The sequence below is a fragment of the Pseudonaja textilis genome, chromosome 1 (genome assembly GCF_049901715.1).
Source record: "Pseudonaja textilis isolate UNSWEBS1 chromosome 1, rPseTex1.2, whole genome shotgun sequence".
In the NCBI taxonomy this organism is placed as follows: Eukaryota; Metazoa; Chordata; class Lepidosauria; order Squamata; family Elapidae; genus Pseudonaja; species Pseudonaja textilis.
In genome coordinates, this window is record NC_141990.1 from 292,277,062 (window position 1) to 292,296,749 (window position 19,688).

General features: G+C 37.4%; 1 protein-coding gene across 1 annotated transcript in view; it reads right to left on the reverse strand.

Annotated features, from left to right (window-relative positions):
- Positions 1–12,306, reverse strand: part of TC2N (tandem C2 domains, nuclear) — a 28,550-nt gene extending 16,244 nt beyond the window's left edge. The window contains exons 1-2 of the mRNA XM_026713147.2: positions 11,241–12,306; positions 142–249 (exon numbers count right to left, since the gene is read on the reverse strand). Of these exons, the coding sequence (XP_026568932.1) occupies positions 142–208 (67 nt within the window). The 5' untranslated portion in view covers positions 209–249; positions 11,241–12,306. The remainder of the gene's footprint in view (positions 1–141; positions 250–11,240) is intronic.
- Positions 12,307–19,688: the final 7,382 nt, after the last annotated feature.

Genomic DNA, 19,688 nt, shown 5'->3' on the forward strand with positions numbered 1-19,688 from the left:
TATTATGTCATCACAATTAGATTTTCACAAATTTTACCCATGACATTGTTGAAAATAATAATTGCTCCTCCCAAGCAATAGTTACTAGTTTTGTAATTTCACCATTAAAAAAAATAAGATATTTAAATTAGTTAAACTTACCATTATGTTTTTCTTTGTTAGAATATAAACATCCTCTACAACAATTCTTAATGCATTCTGTTGCCATTACTGCTTCTAAGCAAGCTGGAAGCAATGAAGAAGGCAGACCTGGAAATTATTAGAAAATTAGATCAGAAATACAGAAAAAAATCCTCTTTTTCCGCATTTTATAAGTGTTCAGTGCAATGATTAGGAGGTTCAATCTCCTGAAATAAAACACGGGGACAATGTTAAGTCCAACTTTTCACTTTTGTAAGTATATAAGTATATCAATATCCTACACTCCACTACATTAAAGTTAAAAATAAATTTATTTTTTAAAAACTACAAAGTGTAAAATATGCAGGAAATTTAAAAATCTACTGAAGAGCTTTCTTCAGCACATAAACTCTGGAGGACTGGAACATTAAAGCCATTTAAATGTTAAGACTAAAACCTGAATTAGTAGGTGCCAAATTTATGGTCCAATAGAGGACCTACTATTGCCTACTCAGTGTTTCTCAACCTTCATAACTTTAAGATGGGTGGACTTCAACTCTCAGAATTGCCCAGACAACATAACTGACTGGGGAATTCTGGGAATTGGACCCTACTCATCTTACAGTTGCCAACGTTGAGAAATTCTGATCTAGGGAATGGGCTATTTCTCAGTTGAGGTAAGTAGATAATCTACTTACCTACTTCCAGAGGAACGTTTCTGCAACAAATGATTCACTCTTATTATTGCTCTCTGGATCTAAAAACTAAAATGATCTGCTCTCTTCTATTTGACAAAGATTTTCACCAGAGACCATTACTGATACAGGGGTCTGGAAGAAATATCCTATTTGTTAATTGGAAGAGCTATATCCATCAGTAGAGAAAAGAAATCACATATCATACCATGATTATGGAAAAGTATTCCAGCACCTCCGGAATGAATTCCAAATTAATGGTCCAGAGGTTTTGCTTTTGCCTTTCATCAGCAAACGTGTTTTTGTGTGTATATGTGCTCTCTTTGTTAGTGCTGGCAAAAAAAGGGAAGCACAGTTGGGGGCGTGGGCAGTCTAAGGCAGGGGTCTCCAATCTTGGCAACTTTAAGACTTGCGGACTTCAACTCCCAGAATTCCTCAGTCAGCTTTGCTGGCTGAGGAATTCTGGGAGTTGAAGTCCGCAAGTCTTAAAGTTGCCAAGATTGGAGACCCCTGGTCTAAGGCCTCTAAAGCGTTAAAGCTAGATGTTTTTAAGTGCAATGGGCAACTATACGGTAGTTAAATGAGTTCTCTCTCTGCTTGCAGAGTGATAAATGCCAGTGTGAACCAATGTCTTTCTATAAATACCATCCTGAGGCAAGTCCTAAGTCAGCAGACAAATCATAATTTCTTTTGATATTAAATGATATTAGGTAAATATTCATGGATAGGTTATGCATACACAGGTTAAATATTCAGTTATGCATAATAGGTTACTATGCTCAGTTTAAAATTGAGGATGAACTGATTTCACCTTTGCAAACAGAATGGCAAAAAGCAAATATTGCTATACTGCTATGTAGGAATTTACATTAATGCATGGGTAGCTACAGAACAAAATACGGCATCTTAACCTACTTAATCATTTTGGTCAAGAGCCACATTGAAAACCTTTCATTTGTTATTATTTTAATTTCTCTCCTATAAGGAAATACCCTTAAATAATTGTATTTCTTAGAAGGAAATAAAGTTAGTACTCATAAGGAGAAAACCCCTATGAAATAGATCATGTTCTTTAATGACAAGATACATCACAACACTGCAGCAGTACTTAATTGGATACCACACAACTCAACAATTAACTCCTTAATTTCACAACACATGGACAGATTTAACCATAGCTTAATCTGGGAAACTGTGAGCATTCTAGAACAAGCTAAGTCCAAAAAAGCTAGAGCATTTCTGGAGACCTTAAACAACATCTACATACAATTCGCAAGAGACAATCAAAGAGCCAAAAAGAAAACAAAGAGACTAAAACACCTCATCACCGGCAATCAACACCCAGATGAGCAGAGATGAACAGCAAGATCAATATTAGACCAACAATCAAGTACCAAACAATACCCAGTTAAGGAACTACCAAATCAGACAAACAAATTAACAGTAAATAGCCTAATTAAGGAACCACCAAGACCACCCCCACCAACATTGACAAGGCAAATCACTAGTATATAAAATGAAAGCAAATCCCATTCCCTACTATCCTTGGTGATATTACCTAGTTTGGTAGTGAAACATCTGTAAGGAAACAACCCAGCTCAGAGAGCAGCTCAACCCAGCTAAGAGAGCAGCTCAACCCTGAGCTACAAATATTATCTTCTATGGATAGATACTACATAGAATATTCTAGCATAGTCATTGTCCCATGTGCTGTAAGGCTACTCAATGGATCTAGGTAGTATTTGAAACCACACCCCAGTCCCTACTGCTCAAAAGGTTGGGGGCCACTTCCCTGAGATTAATGCAAAACCACTATACAAAGCTTTCTTATATGCAGGCTGTCTTCAACTATATGGCTTCCCAACTATCTGCACTACAAATGGAGTGCCAGTCAGCAGAATACACAGCAGTTCGTAAGTGAACTTACTACATGGCACTGCAGCATTCAGTTACAGAACAGGATCAGCAGGCATGGTTAAAAAGTAAATAAAAATAAAGTGGAAATAAAGCCTGACTCTTGATTTGATTATGTGTATATTCTGTGAACGCTAAAATGTTTAACCAGTTACTCTTTGTCTAATTCAAGGCAATAAGGACACAATAGTTAATTTATACAAATGAAGTTTCAGAAGTAGCTTGATACACGGCATCTTCAACATAATAATTTTGCTCTTGAGTAAGCACAAGACTCAGACGGAAAACCTCTGGTTGGTTATTATTTTCTCTCCAATAAGGAAATACCTTTATTTAAATTGTGCTTCTAGAAGGAAATAAACTTGGTACTCATAAAAAACCCCTCTGAAATGGATCATGTTCTGTAAATAGTGAATCAGGCATTAAATATGGCAGTCCACAAAACTGTACACAGAACATAAAGTAATAGAAATATATCAGCCATTCGAACCCAAACAATGGGTACATTTAATGATTAGCTATCCCTACTTTCATATCCTATTTATCTTCTATTGCTTATGGTGGCACATGATGGTAATATTTTAGTATGACAAGTCATCTTTATTTACCTAATGACCAGCACAATTCTCAAAAACTTAATATTTTTAGCATTAAATTATGTTATAATCTTGATAACAACAGAACTAAATCCATTACAAAATAATTCTTAAGAATTATTTCAACAAAATATATTAGAGCATTTCAACCCAAATGTATATTATTAGAGCATAATGAAAATGAAAGGAAAATCAACATTATCTTTGTTCCAACCTTTGCCTTATCTCCACTGTGGCAAACCAGAACCTAGCTACTGGGTGAATGATGGAAGATTTTGAATTTTCCAAAAGATCTGATTGTCTTCAACCAGTTTATATAATAGGGGTAAAATAAAATGGATCTGACCAACCTTGTAAAATTTACAAGATGTGGCTGATTGTTTCTTAGCACAACATGGCAGGTGCTCTCTCAATGGAATTTTAGTTTGTTTGCCTTGCAACAATGCATAAAGAAAGATGCTAGCTTTAAAGAGTGGTTTTTTTCACCCTGGGAGGGAGGGAAGAATGGATGGACAGACAGATATGACAGGTTGCTAACATTTTATGGAGACCAACAAACTATTTATATATATTGTTGGGTAAATACTATTCTGGTTCCAATACAATCTTAGTAACCCAAATTCTATTATTCTGGGACAACCTGTTTACCTCAGGCCACTGATCCGTATCATTCATTCTTTGGATGACCATTGGTCATTATCTTAATAACATTAAAAATGGTATGTAATAAGTCTGAAAACTTCTACCCTATTACTAATTTCCATTGGAAATTGAAAAGTCATCAGCAAAAACAAAAAGCAGCAAGCTTACTGAAAGGAAATGACTTTTAGTTAACTATTAGTCTCTAAGCTTGTATCCGAATTTTAAGTTCTTTTAAAAATTATATTTTTCAATTCATTTTTGGACACACATCAGTTTAATGTCATTTGGAAATTTCAGACAATGCACCATTTATCATAATGGTATGATTGACATGATCACGGCAGTTGCCAGTTTATATTTGCTGTATAACCTTCTCAAGCATTTAAAATCCTTAATTCAAAAGAGCAACTTTTCAGAAAAAATTAAATCATACTCCCCAACTTCAGGGTTAGCCACAACCTACTATTTAGCATTCTTCATAGATAATTTACCAACTGATCCCAGAGCAAATATATTATGAACTATGCAAACTAATGTCAAAAATAAAATTAGAGCACTGGAAATGCAGATTCAATAGATTTGTGTAGATGGTGGTAGATAAAGTCATTGTGTGATAACTTCTTACTTCATAATTTGAATAAAATGTCTATTATGCTTAGCTGAATGCCTATGCATGAGGGAAAAAGCACACAGAACTGAAGAGATAAAGACTCTTAGCTTAATATGTAACTTTCCTGCTCGTGATCATTGCCAGCTAACTTCTGAATTTTCTACATTCCTACCGGAGAGAAATGACTTTTAGCAAATCATAAAAATGATTAGACTAACTGCAGTCTGTATGACTAAGAATCCTCAACCTGTAAATAGAACCCCCAGCAAAGTATATGCAGGGGTGGGATGCTGACGGTGTAACAACTGGTCTGGTGATCGCGCACTTTGCGCACGCATGAATCCTTACCTGCTATGTTACTTTGCGGAAATAACACAGCTGAGAAGCAGCAATCTGCTCTTCTGCAGTGATCAGCTGGGTTATGGACTTTGTCTCTTCTTCAGCAGAAAAATACTTTGGTGCATCATTTTTATCTCTAAGTTACCCTGAATTATTTTTGATTTCTTCAAATACTACACACAAACACAAAGGGAAGCTGTGGCCCATCTGGAACTGCTGCACAACTTATCAAACAAAATGAACAAGAACACCAAGCAACAATGTATACAGTAAATATAACCTTTTAATAAACTACTGATAACTCAACTTGCCATGGAAATCACCTCGGCAATGACAATCTTTAATTACACGTTACATAAACATGTATGAAGATACTTAGTTCTATTATTAGCCTGGATTAAAACTCACAATGTTATCCCTTTGTTATTCAAGGAAACCAGTCATTGCTTTTAACTGGGTAATTTCCTCTTTTGGATGCTTATTGCATAATTACATGTTATGATACCATATCCCTTTATGTTCCCATTTCTCAGAATGGTTTTTTCGAAGAACACAAAACAGCTCTACAGTTACTGCTAACACCACAACTTCTGTAAATATTGTTTTTCTTCAGTTGTAGGAAGTTGATGTTATTCTTATTTCCATTTGCTGACAACTCATTACTCCTATTGTGGCATGATTCTTTATGTGATAGTGTAGGTCTAAATGACTCGACATTTAACTAAGAGCTCAACAAAAGCTGGATGAACTCAAGCTTCATGAATGGAACTTTAAAACTGGGAAGTGTAGGAAGAGTTAAACCACTTTTATTCTACTTCGCAAATTAAAATATATGTAGATGCAGCTTAGTTTCATACAAATTAGGACCACAAAGGAGGGGCCAAACTAAAAAAAAGGCATTTGGCAACAGTTTTCATAAAAAAAATATTGAGAAAATTTAAGATTGTAAGAATTAATGCAAGATCATAAAACTAATTGCTCAGAATCAGGGCTTCATTAGACAAAGCTATTCCTATCCCGCAAATGAGGGAGGAAGTAGAGTTCAATTCACCATGAGCAAATGAATAAATTTGTAGATTCCTAATCAATAATGAATAAAGAATCTCTTACGTCAGAACATTGACTGCAATTCAGATCTGAAACTAAAAACAAGGTATCACAAGTTATTTTTCTTATTTAAAGAAATCATAGCTTTTGGTCATTTCATTTGTGTGCAGAAGAGTACTGGCACATTTGAAGGTCTCAAGATTAAGAAACTTAAATTTATACTGAATACAATCTAATTACTTTTCAAAGTATTAATACTATACTATTATTCTCTTGGGTTGATTTGCAGAGTTTCAATTACACCTTGTATCTTGCATATATTTCCTTACATGTTAACTTTAGCTCATTATACTATGCAAACTTAATTATTATGATCCTTTAATACAGTTTTATATTTTAATGTCTTATATAAATAATGTGAACCTTAATTATTCAGTAAACTATATTTAAGCCAACTAGTAAAATGCACAGGTGTATTGACTTATAACCTCAACTGGGACCAGAATTTTAGTCACTAAGTGATGTGATTAACAACATGAGCAGACCATTTTATGGACCATTTTATGGACCCTTTATGACCATTTTCACTGCCAGGGGCACCACAGGCCAGTCCTTCACTGTTTCCAGAACAGCCCCATGGTCCAGTTCTAAGCACCCCACGGGGTGGATCTGGCCCCCAGGCCTTGAGTTTGACACCCCTGCTCTAGAGAGGCATAATACATACATACGGTAGTTGTAGATACTAGTCAAATTAACTAAACGTAGTCCTCAGCTTACAACTACAAATGAGCCCAAAATTTCTGTTGCTAAGCAAGATATTTAAGTGAGTTTTGCCCCTTTTTATGTCCTTTCTTGCCACAATTGTTAGGTGAATCACTGTAGTTGTTAAGCTATTAATATGGTTGTTAAGTGAATCTGGTTTCCTCATTGACTTTACTTGTCAGAAGTTCGCAAAGGGTGATCCCATGACCCCAGGACACTGCAGCTGTCATAAATAGGAGTCACTTGCCAAGCATCTGAATTTTGATCCCATGACCATGGTAATGCTGCAACGGTTGTAAATGTGAAAAACGGTCATAAGTCACTTTTTTTAGTGCTGTTGTAATTTTGAACAATCACTAAACAAACTGTTGTAAGTCGAGGACAACTTGTACATTGCACATCCTTTCCTGATTAAGATCAATCTTAAAACAAAATTGGTTCTGCAACTTGATGGCAGAAAGCATCCGTTTATGACAGTGTTTGGCTAAGACTTCTAACATTATAAACCCACTGTCATCCAAGAAGCAGTTTTGCAACTTTTAAAATTTTAAAGCAGTGCAGATTAAGGATGAAGGGAATAGAGTCGAATGATGACTCACTTGAAAGTGTGGGTGAGCAGTATAAGGCAGATGATAAGAATCACCATTTAAATTGCTAATAATTAATACTTTGAAGGCAGAGAAAAACTGGTCTCACCCTGCGAGAATGGGAAGAACGTGATCACATTTTTCTTATAGTGCGGTGCATAAATATAATCAATTTTTTAAAAGTAACAAACGCATTGTCTACAGCTATAAGCTCATGAGCAAAATAGTCTCTTAATAAATAAATTCTGAGAAAATACAAGTAGCATACTGGAACAAAACCAACAGCAGACAATATGACAGAAATGAAACAATGCAATGTGGAATCTAAATAGACTTAAACACAGTCAGTGGGGCACATTTTATTTATTTACTGTACTTTCAGCCATAAGGTATGCTTTTAATACTGTAAATTATTTGCCACACATTGGAGTTTACTTCCAATAAATACACATTTCTAATAAACAAAAGTTACCCTGAGTTTTAGCAGCTTGTTTCATTAAAGGGTAAGGATTCAAATAATACTCAGATTAACCTTTGTCTGGATTTCGAGTTGGAATTGCAAAAAAGCAAACTTAGTTTAAACTGATAGCTTCACCCATCCTTGTAAAAGAGTATTTACAGATTTAACCATTGAACAATTCAAAATGAAAAAAAAAAAGAATAAGGGGCTGTGGAAAGGGAAGAGAGAAATATTTATTTATTTATATATTTTGTATGTCACTTTTCAAAATCAAATTTTCCTAAAATGGTTTGCAATACAATACAATATATGAAATCATAAATATCCAATAAAACAAATGCATTAATTAAAATGTAAAATAAAGTAATTCATGAGAATATTGCAAAAAAAAAAACAACCCACCCACTTCTGCCTATTTATGCAACAGTAGCAATTGAATCAGGTACATGGTGGCTCAGTGGCTAAGACGCTGAGCTTGTCGATCAGAAAGGTCAGCAGTTCAGCAGTTCAAATCCCTAGCATTGCTTAACAGAGTGAGCTCTCGTTACTTGTCCCAACTTCTGCCAACCTAGCAGTTCGAAAGCATGTAAAAATGCAAGTAGAAAAATAGGGACCACTTTGGTGAGAATGTAACAGCATTCAGTCATGCCGGCCACATGACCATGGAGACGTCTTCAGACAGCGCTGGCTCTGAGTGAGGGGAACCTTTACCTTTATAATTGAATTAATGCTATTATTGTGGTCCCTTCAAATACATCTAAGGCTTAGTGGCTGATTCTACTCTCTACCTTAAAAAGTAAACTGAATGACACTTCTAGACACAACATAGCTAGGATTTAACTAGAAAAAATGCACCTAAGTGAGGACTTGCCAAGACTTCCTTTGAAAGTAAGTTTTAAAAACCAATTGAATCATACTTGTTTATTTTTAGACAGCTATATAACATGGCTAGATACTCTAAGCACGCCCAACCAGTTAGGTGATCAAAGTTATGCATCAGAACAGAATGTCCAGATAGTATAAATCTTTAGCAATGGAATTTAGATTAAAAAGTGGTGTAGGCAGGTGAGGAAAGAACTTTAAACCAAGTGGGTTTGAAGTTATTTTTCATTTTATTTATTTTTAGTAGTTAAAGGGCACTCCCATGAGTAGCCATTCAAGGAGAAGGAAAAAATTAAGGAGAGACTCACCTATTTTAAAAAATGCACATACAAGGTCTATAATTCCTTGCTATGACACATAGCAAAGAAGAAATAGTATTTTGCCTTTTAACTGCAATGAACTTCAGAAACTATTAAAGAAGCATAAATTAGCAATTCATTGAATTCATATCTCTAATTCAAGAGTTTCAACTATAGCTACCTGTAGTCACATTAAAAGTAAATGTAACAAAGTAATTGTGAAATAATTTGCAGGCACAGGCTATCCATACCTTAATTATGAATAAATATTAGTAATGGGATAAAAGCAATCGGAGCTAATATGCTCTTATGGATAAGAAGCTACATCAATAGAGTAGATAAATACAGTGTAAAAAAATGAGAGTGTTTATGAGTCATACCATCCTTTCAATATCTTCACTGACTGGGAAGGAATATGAACACTGATCAGCCAGGTCTCCATGACTCTGCAAAATTCAGCTTTACAGAAAAACAATCCACTTAGTAGGACTGACCACTGATTTAAATATTTCATTTGTTGATAGTGTTTCCCCCAAAATAAGGCTTGATCATATATCAAAAGATTCATTAGGACTTATTTTCGAGGAAACACGGTATCAGAGTGATGGTGAGGGACTGCACCCCCCACCACTGCCCCAGCCCTCTCTGACCGGGCACCCCACTCTCAGTGTGCGCACAAGAGATGGCGACCGTGCAGTGGCTGACCATGTCTGGCAGCGGCTGCAGTCCACCGGCCCCTTGGCAGGCACACTCTGTGGATGTGCAGGTTGCGCAGCCTCAGAGTGTGCCGGCCAAGGACATTGTTGGCCCTCACGTGCTCACCACCTCCTGTGCTGGCCATGCCCCCAAGGACTCACAATCTTAACTGAGGCTTATTTTGGGGGTAGGGCATAAATTATGACCATCCTGAAAATCATGCTTGACCTTATTTTCTGGTTGGGTCTTATTTTTGGAGAAACACTATATATCTGGATTTACACAGAAATGTGTACACTTTTGCCTCTGCGAAAAGATATGATTAACTACATTCCCACACACATATAGGTTTATTCAAATGATATTAAGCAACAAAGTTTGTGTTTTGTGAATGTCATTTTGGTGGTTTGTACAGAACTGTTCATGGTCTACCATATTGTGTATATATAGCCATTAGAAGGGAAAGTCACCTTTTAAAGTTAATTATGATGCATCTTAAATCTTTTAAAAATTCTCCTCTTATCAGCACATTTTAAGATTGAAAAGGGTTAGTTACAACCAAACAATAGAGTAGCCACATCAGAACTGGAAAAATCTAGAGGACCAGTTAATGGCAACAATGAACAACTCTACTTTCGTGTTGCCATCTAGCTGAGGTCTGGATTTTGGTTTTCCTATAACACTCATTTTGAAATGTAAAATAACTATGCGATTTGGGTATCAAGTCTATATGATAGCTGCTGTTCAAAAATTAGCATTTCTTATCACACAGCCTGGGAGAAAATCTATAATTAATTGTTTTAATTGATTAGCTTGCAAATTATAAAAGATTATATTATACAATTATAATCTTGCACAATCGAAATAAATGAAGATGTTAAGTCAGGACTCATCTAATCACAGTTAGTAAAATTCAATCACAGTTATTCATTTATAGGCAGCAGGGTAAGCATTTAAAGTGGCCAAACACGTTAATAGAAAAAAAGTAAGTAGCTGCTAGTTTTACTGTAGCAAATATGGGATTTGTTAGCCTTCCATTGCTTTTAAAATATTAAACAAAGCTTTTGTAGGTTTTGTATAAAGAAGTGTAGAATACAAAGGCTGACACACTTTGGAGAAAGTAATATATTCTGGAAACATTCATCAAACAGGCTGGCTTCGCCCACCCCAATAAACATGTTGTTGGCTAGTGTGAGGCTCTATGCGATGCCAACACAGCCCCAAGTTGACAGCACAAAACAAACAAAAACGAACGAGTAACGGAGATACAACACTAAAGTAATTAAGTTAGAGAAGCATTAAGGTTATCAGCAAGAAATGAACTTGCTTTCCTAACGCTTCCAAAGCAAGAAGGACCCCCTTTTCCTCCCAGATCAAGAAAATAGTATCCTGCTTAGTTGGAGGCGCCTTTTCTTTTGGCACATTTCCCGGAATCGCGCCCTAATCTCTTGAATCAATCAGATGCAACATTCCCTACTAATATCAAGCCGGGCCAAGACTGCCGCGCCGGCTTTTTTCGTGTTTCAAATGCACTAAGAAACGGGTAGTCCCGATTCCCTTTCGGCAACCTTCCTTCCTTTAGAAAACTCACCCAGGAAGCTACCGGCTTATTCGGGACAGCAGGCCAACGATGAACTCCGCCGGTCGCTTCTCTTCATCGTCCGCCTCTTCGCTCTGCTCTCCAGCGCAGTCCTGCCCCAGGCAAACCGGCTGCCGGGGAGAGCGCGCGCTTCGGCCCTCGGGCCACAAATGCCTGGCTCCTCCCCGGGGGCGCGCACAAGCCTCGGCTTTCGGGACGGACGCAAGCCCCCCCCCCCTTTCGCCCGAGGAGGAAAAGCGCCCAGGTGGCCGAGGAGAAAGGGCTTCGGCGGCCGCAGGAGAAAACTTCTGTGCCTTCGGGCTTGTAGAGAATGTGCTCTTTTTCCGCCAACGTGTGATTTCTTTCTCTCTCTTTCCTCCCCCCACCTTCTTTCTTCCCTTCCCCCGGTCCGTTTTGCACGAAGTGTAAAGAATGAACCGCGCCCCTCTGGGACACTTCGTGCTGCCCTTTTCAACGGCGGGGAGCTTGCCGCCTCCAAAGGTTTCCTCAGGTTTGGCGCTTGGTTTGCCCGTAAGTCGTTTTAACTGGCAAAGTGGCGCCTTTGCTGGCCTTCCCCGGGTTCACAGACCTTTTTTCCTCGCTCCCGCCGCCCGAGTTATTTGGGCTCCAGGCTCGACCTCCTTGGTCTAGATTCTCTGGAGTCTCTCAACCGCTCCAGCAACGTTTGCTCTTCGTTTAAGTAACAGAACCGGTTTTCAGGCTATGAGTGTGGTGTGTTTTTCCCCCCCTTCTTGGTAAATTATTATTGCCCTTTCGCAAAAACGAGTCTGGTTTCCTCCCCTGAAGGTTGCAGGCACTACCCTTCCGCTCCCAAAGTGATTCCTGAGGCATGAAACTTTTAACTTCCTTAAGCGCTTCGGACTTTTTCTTCTCTTTAAAGTGGATGTTGACCCTCTTGCATAGTAGGCCTTAAAGCTAGCAGGTTTTGATCTGCGAATGTTGGAATTCCCTCGTTTGCAGAATTTAGGTGAGACAGCAAATCATGATCTGTTAGTGATTATCTAAATCCGGAACAAAGAGAACAGAGTTTCCACCTTGTGATCTGCAGAACAAATATAATGACTGTGTTTAGTGGCTAAGCCATAATACAACTTTCTTTGTTTAGCTTAATGTTAACTCTGGCACTTGAGTAGTTGTTGGGAGAGTATTAAACCTATGGTAGCTTCTGCCGTCCTTTGTTAAAGGAATAAATTTTATTAAAAGACTATATCTTGCTTCCTCAGACTCACTACATTAATGTAAAATTTAAAGTAGGACAGCAGGAGTGGCTAAGACAGGTAGATTTTGCAGATTATATTAAGTTTCACATCAGAACTTGAAATAAGAGCAAAGTCATCTTGAAAACACTTCAAAATCCTGTGAATTTATTTTCCATAATTATTGCATCAGAAAAGATCAAAGGCAGAAAATGGGAAAGAAAATAAAAACATAAGAATTCAAAGGAAATTAAGCAAAGAATAAAAACAAAAACTAAATATACTTATCTTATACAAAGATACAAAAGTTGTCAACAATCATATTTACCATATTTGTCTTGAATAATAAAGACTTATGAAAAACAGTTAAAATAGATAAATAATGGTCACCAAGTGTGAGTACACCTGTCTTTAACTGTAACATTAGTCCACATTCTTTAGAAATCCCAGAGATGCAGACTAGATGGGATGTAAAAATTGCAAAAGATGACAATGAAAAAACATTTCTGTATTTCTAAGAAAACTGCAAATCTGTGTCCCATGTAGATATCAGGAGTTGTTTTTGTTGCAAGAGAGACTTACACTTGATTAACTCTTAAGCAAAAACAATTTCTAACACTTCTAAATATCACTTCCTAAAGAAATGTGTCCTTTAGTTTTCCACTTTACAATAATAATTAATCTGAAATCTAATAACAGAAATTCTTGCACTAGTTTTTATGTCTTAGGAGAGATGGATAGTAAATCATAAACAAGATTAATTATCAGAGATTATTGAATAATTTTCTTATTTTATTTTAAACATGTCTTGGCCATGAAGAATGATTGGTTGGGTATCAAAGATGGCAATATATACCAATTTATTTACAAACACCTCTCACATGTGTCATGCAAGTAGGTTCTAGTGGTTATGAAATAATAAATAAGGATAATAAAAAAAGTTTCTTCCAACATATAAATAACATACAACGAACAGTTGCAGGAGCTGGGCTTGGCTAGTCTAGTAAAGGGAAGGACCAGGAGAGACATGATACCGGTCTTCCCATATTTGAGGGGCTGCCATAAGGAGGAAGGGGTCAATCTATTTTCTCAAGCACCCAAAAGCCAGACAAGGAATAATGGATGGAAACTGAACAAGGAGAGATTTAACCTGGAAATAAGGAGAAACTTGTGAGAACAATCAACCAATGGAACAGTTTGCCCTTGGAAATTGTGAGAGCACTGTCACTTGAGACTTTCAAGAAGAGATTTGACTCCCATCTGTCAGAAATGGCGTAGGGTCGCCTCCTTGGGCGGGATGGTGGTGGACTAGATGACCTACAAGGTCCCTGTTATCTGGTTCTACTACTCAATTCTTTCAGTAAGAGGGTTGTTCATTTACCTCTTAGGGAAGCTGGTTTGCTTTCTCCTCAAGAAGCCATCATTAGACCCCACTATATAGACAATTTTCATGTAGTATTTCATCTCCACCTTTTTGGAGATGGTGGTTGAGAAAGTGATTGTGCTTCAGAGAGCCTAGGACAAAACAGATTATTTAAATCCTTTTCAGGCAGGGTTCAAACCTGGGTATGGGATGGAGATAGCATTGGTTATACTTTTGGATAATCTCTGGCGTGAAAAGAATGGGAATTGTGCATCCGCATCAGGCAGCTCGCATCTTACTCCCTGGCCAATTAAGTGACATTTTATCTCGGTCTCTGAAGGCTGTGAGGGTTTGAGGGCTTCACTGCAGAACAACAGGCTTAAACTGACTGCTGGAAAGACAGCATCTTTGGATTTGAAGGACCACTGGTTTTAGGATTATGCCACTGCTCCAAACTAACACCATACACAATTTGGGTGTCCTCTTAGACTCACAACTCCTGTTCAAAGAGCAGGTGGAAGTCATGGCTAGGAGAGTCATGGTACAACTTTGCATTGTGTGCCATTCCTAATTTGAGCAGCTCTTATTCATGCTCTCTTATGCCCTCATCACCTCACCACAGTGGTGGGATTCAATTTTTTTTACTACCGCTTCTGTGGGTGTGGCTTGGTGGGTGTGGCAGGGGAAGGATACTGTAAAATCTCCAGTCAGAGGGGGTATCTGCCGGTTCTCCGAAGTACTCAAAATTTCCACTACTGGTTCTCCAGAACTGATCAGAACCTGCTGAATACCACATCTGCCTCACCATTAGATTACTATAATTCATGCTATATCAGGCTGCCCTTAAAAAGCATCTGAACATTTCAACAGGCAGTGATGTGGGCATTTACATATGTTTCTCAAACAACACATGTTATACTCTTGCTCCATGAGCTGCGTTGGTTACCAATTTGTTTTTAAGATCCAATTTAAGGTGCTGTTTTGACTTTTAAAACTCTACATGACTTGGGACTGGATTTTCTGACTGACTGCTTCTTGCCAATTACAATTGCCCATCCCATCAGACCCAGAAGAAGAGGCATGTTTTAGGTCCCATCTTTTGGAAATTAGACTTGGTGGGCTGAGGAGACGTCCCTTACCTGCTGCAGTGCTCACCTTATGGAACAATTTCCTCCCTGAGGTGAGGTCAGCTCCAATCCTATTTACTTTTCAGAAAACCCTCCAGAGTAGGCTTTGTCATTGGGCTTGAGGTGGTTCTACTATTGTTAACACCTGCTCTTTGACTAATATTTGTTTTTTAGTTTTCTGTATTTTATAGTTTTTCAGTTTCTAATAACAATAACTGTTTGATGTTTATTTATTAATCATTTTAGCCTTGCTGTATATCACCCAAAGTCACTTGTTTTGTGACATGGGTGGCTGTATAAATTTGATGAATAAATAAATAGGTATCTAATAAATTTAAGATAAAATGATTAAATTTAATCCCATTTGCAATCAGATTACAACCCAAACAGGGATAAACACCATGAATTAGGATATCTTACTGCTCAAAGTATTGTGGGATGCACAATATAATCATAACAATTGTGTAATTAAATGACAATTACCATTCCATAATCACAAGTCTTTTTCCTATTTTGGGGGAGGGAAAATAAAACAACATTTTGATGTTTTAACCTTTGTACACCCTCCAGAGTCACTTATGCGAAATGGGCAATTATATAAATCATAAAGTGTAAAATTTTGTTTGTTTTTTCTAAAGTAACTTTCAGAGTATCAAAAGTAGGCCTTTGAGTTTTTGTGATTCTGTTACATCATCCTGCTGCAACCTGAAATAATAACTTTGCTTTCTCCTATTTTTTTTTAAAGACTTTGTCATATTTCTTATCTTTCAGATGAGTTTCAGCTTCAGGCCTCATTATGTGGCAATGGACTCTATCCTTACAAATATTATGACCCACAATAAGGAAGGCAAGTGACAAAAATAATATTGTAAAATAGAGATGGGTTGTTACAATGTATTTGGAACTAATTCCTTCCTTGTTTCATCAGTTTCCATTTAAGACATACAGTATGGTTATATGAAAAAAATGCGATAGGTTTTCTATGTGGCTTCAAGACATTTCATGATTGAAATTTTCATTTCTGAAAATAATTGAGTTGTTTCTCTAAAGTGCAGCTAAACCCTGCATTTTAATACTATTTAATATTTGTTGGGCTAAGAGATGATGCTGGAGGAGTTGAAAGTACTATTGTGAGGCAAAACAAATGCTATGCTAATGTTGAACAGGTGTTTCCTAAAGTTGTGAAAAGAATTACCAAATTTTTGTTAATTTGAAAAGGCTCAGAATTTGAAGCTTTGAATTGTGAACTGCAGTGCTTCAGATTGGAAGACAAATGGAATTGAGTCATACATTTCATATATCAACACTATCTTAAGTTGTATCTTTTATTAGGCTGTCATAGCAATAGTGCCATGTCAGGAAAAATTAAGGGGATACCCAAAGGGCTCAAGACACTGTACTTTTGAGTTCTGTGTACTGCAAATCTTTTGTGAATATATGCTTTCATTGATTATAATAATCTAGTGTCACAGTTGTGAACTTCTGCCATAAGCAACTTCTTGAACATAAAATTGAATGTGTGGAGAGATAAGATTTATTGCTGCATCTGGCTTGAAGCCTGACAGCTGGAGCTTTCCAGAGTTTAAGGTGTGGACAGTTTCCCATTGATGGGAACTATTGTTTTTGCTTGTTTCCCAGTTCCTGAGCTGTCCCTCCTCCCACTAAATTAAGCCACCTCAGCACCATCCTGCTCTTTATTTACCTCTTTCTAACCAAACAGAGAATGTGAAGGTCCTTCTCACAGTGACCACTTCAGTTTTTCCAAAAAGCACGAAAGCAATGAACACAATATGAATTATTGATCTGGAGAGGGGAGGGAGACACTGCCTAGATGCTAGTTTTTATATTTTCCTAATGATCAGAACGAGTGGTTGGATCATCAAGTTGTTTGTTGTTTTTGTTCTTGAATGTTGAGGTCAGTCAAAATATTGACAAATATTTCTTAGGATTTGGAAAGTGAAAATGGTGATGCTATGGAAGTGATTTTGTTAAAGTACTTCTACTTCATTCATGCACTGATTATTTCAAGTAGAAAAAGTTTAGGTGGATAGAATAACCTTAGTTCTAAGCCATCTTACTTATTGGAAGACAGAACTATTATTTTGATTTGAATTTGGAGAGATGATACAACTGCAAATCATGTTATTACAAGAGAAATGCTTCATTTGTAGAATTGTATTAATTGCCATTTATGGTAAAACAGATTAACTATTGTGTAGAATTCTGTTTTGTTTGTATATGTGTCAAAATGGTGTTTATATGAGCAACAAAACTATGAAGGGAATCTTATCTGTCAGAACATTTGTCCAAGTTTATACAATGGATAATTAAAATAATTTTGATTCATGCAACTGAATTAAAAACCATGTATACTTTATACTTTATTATAAAACTAGACCATGTCCTTTGCCTGATGGTCCTGTAATATTTTCAGCAGAGCTAACGACATTATGCAAATGACACATTTATTAACCCCCTTTTTTTGATTGACATTAGGCAATGAACAAAACAGTCTGAATTCTCAAAACACACTAATATGATTGGTTAATTTGTTTTTTTTTGGTGTCTTACAGTATAAACAGTTGTACCCACCTGGATGAACACAAAAATGCAGTAAAAAAGCTGGAACACACTTCCTCACTAGTCCAACACATGAAAGCCACAGGTCACATGGCACCAAAACCCTAGCCACTATAGAAAACCCCAGCCACAGAATTATCAGAGAAGCCATAGAGATTGAAAAAAGACCAGAAAGCATGAATAGAAGAGATGATGCCATCAGGCTATCAATTATCTGGAAGCCTGCACTCACAAACAAAAAAATCTCCACACCATAAGCCAGGCAAACACCTGGGCACAAACAGATCCCCCCTGATACCTCCAGCTCAAACACACCCCAACCAGGCACCCAGATGAAACCTAGCTTCCTAATAAAGGATATCCGTCCATTTACTCAGAGCCAAGCTGCACTAAAAGCCTCCAATACAGGAACACAATGTTGCCAGCCAATCAAGACAAAAAAAAGCCACAAAACAGACAGAAGATATTAGAAACACCAATCAAGCAGAACACAGCAAACTCCAAGACCAATAAACACAGACCAAGACTCCCAACCAATCAGGATGAAGAAAAAAACATTCTGGCACAGCAGTAGGTTAGCCCCAAATTAAAAACTGAAACGGCTATGAAAGTCTGACTCACAGACGAACACAATACAGAAGCCTGATGATGGCAAATGAGATTCTGCCGAAACGTTGCTAGAACTTTAAAAGCACAACTACAATGACGTGGGGAAATACCCGAACAAAGCTGAATGCCATACATGTAAGTACCCGCGAAAACGTAAGAAAACACACACACACACACACACACACACACATATATATGCAGGTCTTGGTGTGTTTGGGTCTTTTCCTGTGTAAGATTGAGCGTATCTTGACAATGTTTCAACAAGGTCCCACTTGCCATCTTCAGGCTGGGGCTTTCGGCTTCGTGCTTGTGCGAGTAAAGCGTGATCGGACCTGCCGTCTCCCTATATATACTGGTGGGGAGGTTGGCTGTGTTGTCATTTCTTGATTGGTTGATAGAGTTGATGTTTGCAGTTGTTGATGTCAAATATATATGTTATATATTTGTATCCCACCTTTTAATATTTTTATTTTATTATTTTTACAAATAACTCAAGGTGGGGAACTTATCCAATATATCTTCCGCCTCCTATTTTCTCCACAGAGCTGAAGTAGCTTCTTGAATGAGAAGCGAAATGTCTTCAAAGAAAAACCAGAAAGTCTAGTTGCCTCCTGAAAAAAAAAGCATCTTTAGAACAACCATGATCTGGATGACTGAGAATCTCCATAGATATTTTCCTCATAACAAACCTGTCTGGAAGATTGAGGAAGGCTAGGTTAGATGCTAAACTACATTCCAAATATACCCCATAAAACTTTATAGAACATTCCAATGGTGAAAAATACTCAGTAAAAAATCTGTGATGTAGATCAACTTGAAATATTTTCCTGTGTAAGTACAGTACAAACTGAAAAAAATATGAAGTAACTAATGGATAGAAAATTTCAGAAAATGTGCTTGGAATTTATAAACTTCAGACTGTGAATTTCTTAACCTATAGACTGCATAAAGTTATTTAAAATTACTTGAAGTCTGAGAGACCAGAGGACATAATTCAAGCTGAATGACTATTGATCAAGAAAATTAATCCTGAAGCAAGTCTCATGTATTAAGTGGACTATTTAAAAGTAGTAAATTGTCTCTGTAGTAAGTTGTCTCTGCAGTTACTGTTAGTAAATTCTGTAGTCATTTGATGTAAATGCACATGTGTCACACTTCCTGCAGCAACTGCGTTGGTTACCAATTTGCTTCCGTGTGCAACTCAAGGTGCTGGTTGTCACCTTTAAAGCCCTTCACGGCTTGTGACCAGGTTATCTGAGGGAATGTCTCTTGCTGGTCACATCTACTCGACCCATTAGAGCAGGGAGGCAGGGAATGTTGCGGGTCCCATTCCTGAGGGAAATACACCTGTGGGATCCAGAAGAAGGGCCTTCTCCATGGTGGCTCCCTCTCTCTGGAATATTTTCCCCCAGAGATTAGAATGGCCCCCACTTTAGCACTCTTTCGGAAGGTACTGAAGACCTGGTTTTGCCAGCGGGCCTGGGGAACTCAGAGCGGGAGGGAGCCCATCAAATGGCTAGTGTGATCTGCTGTCGTTGGGGCAGGGTGGGTGGGTGGGAGTTGG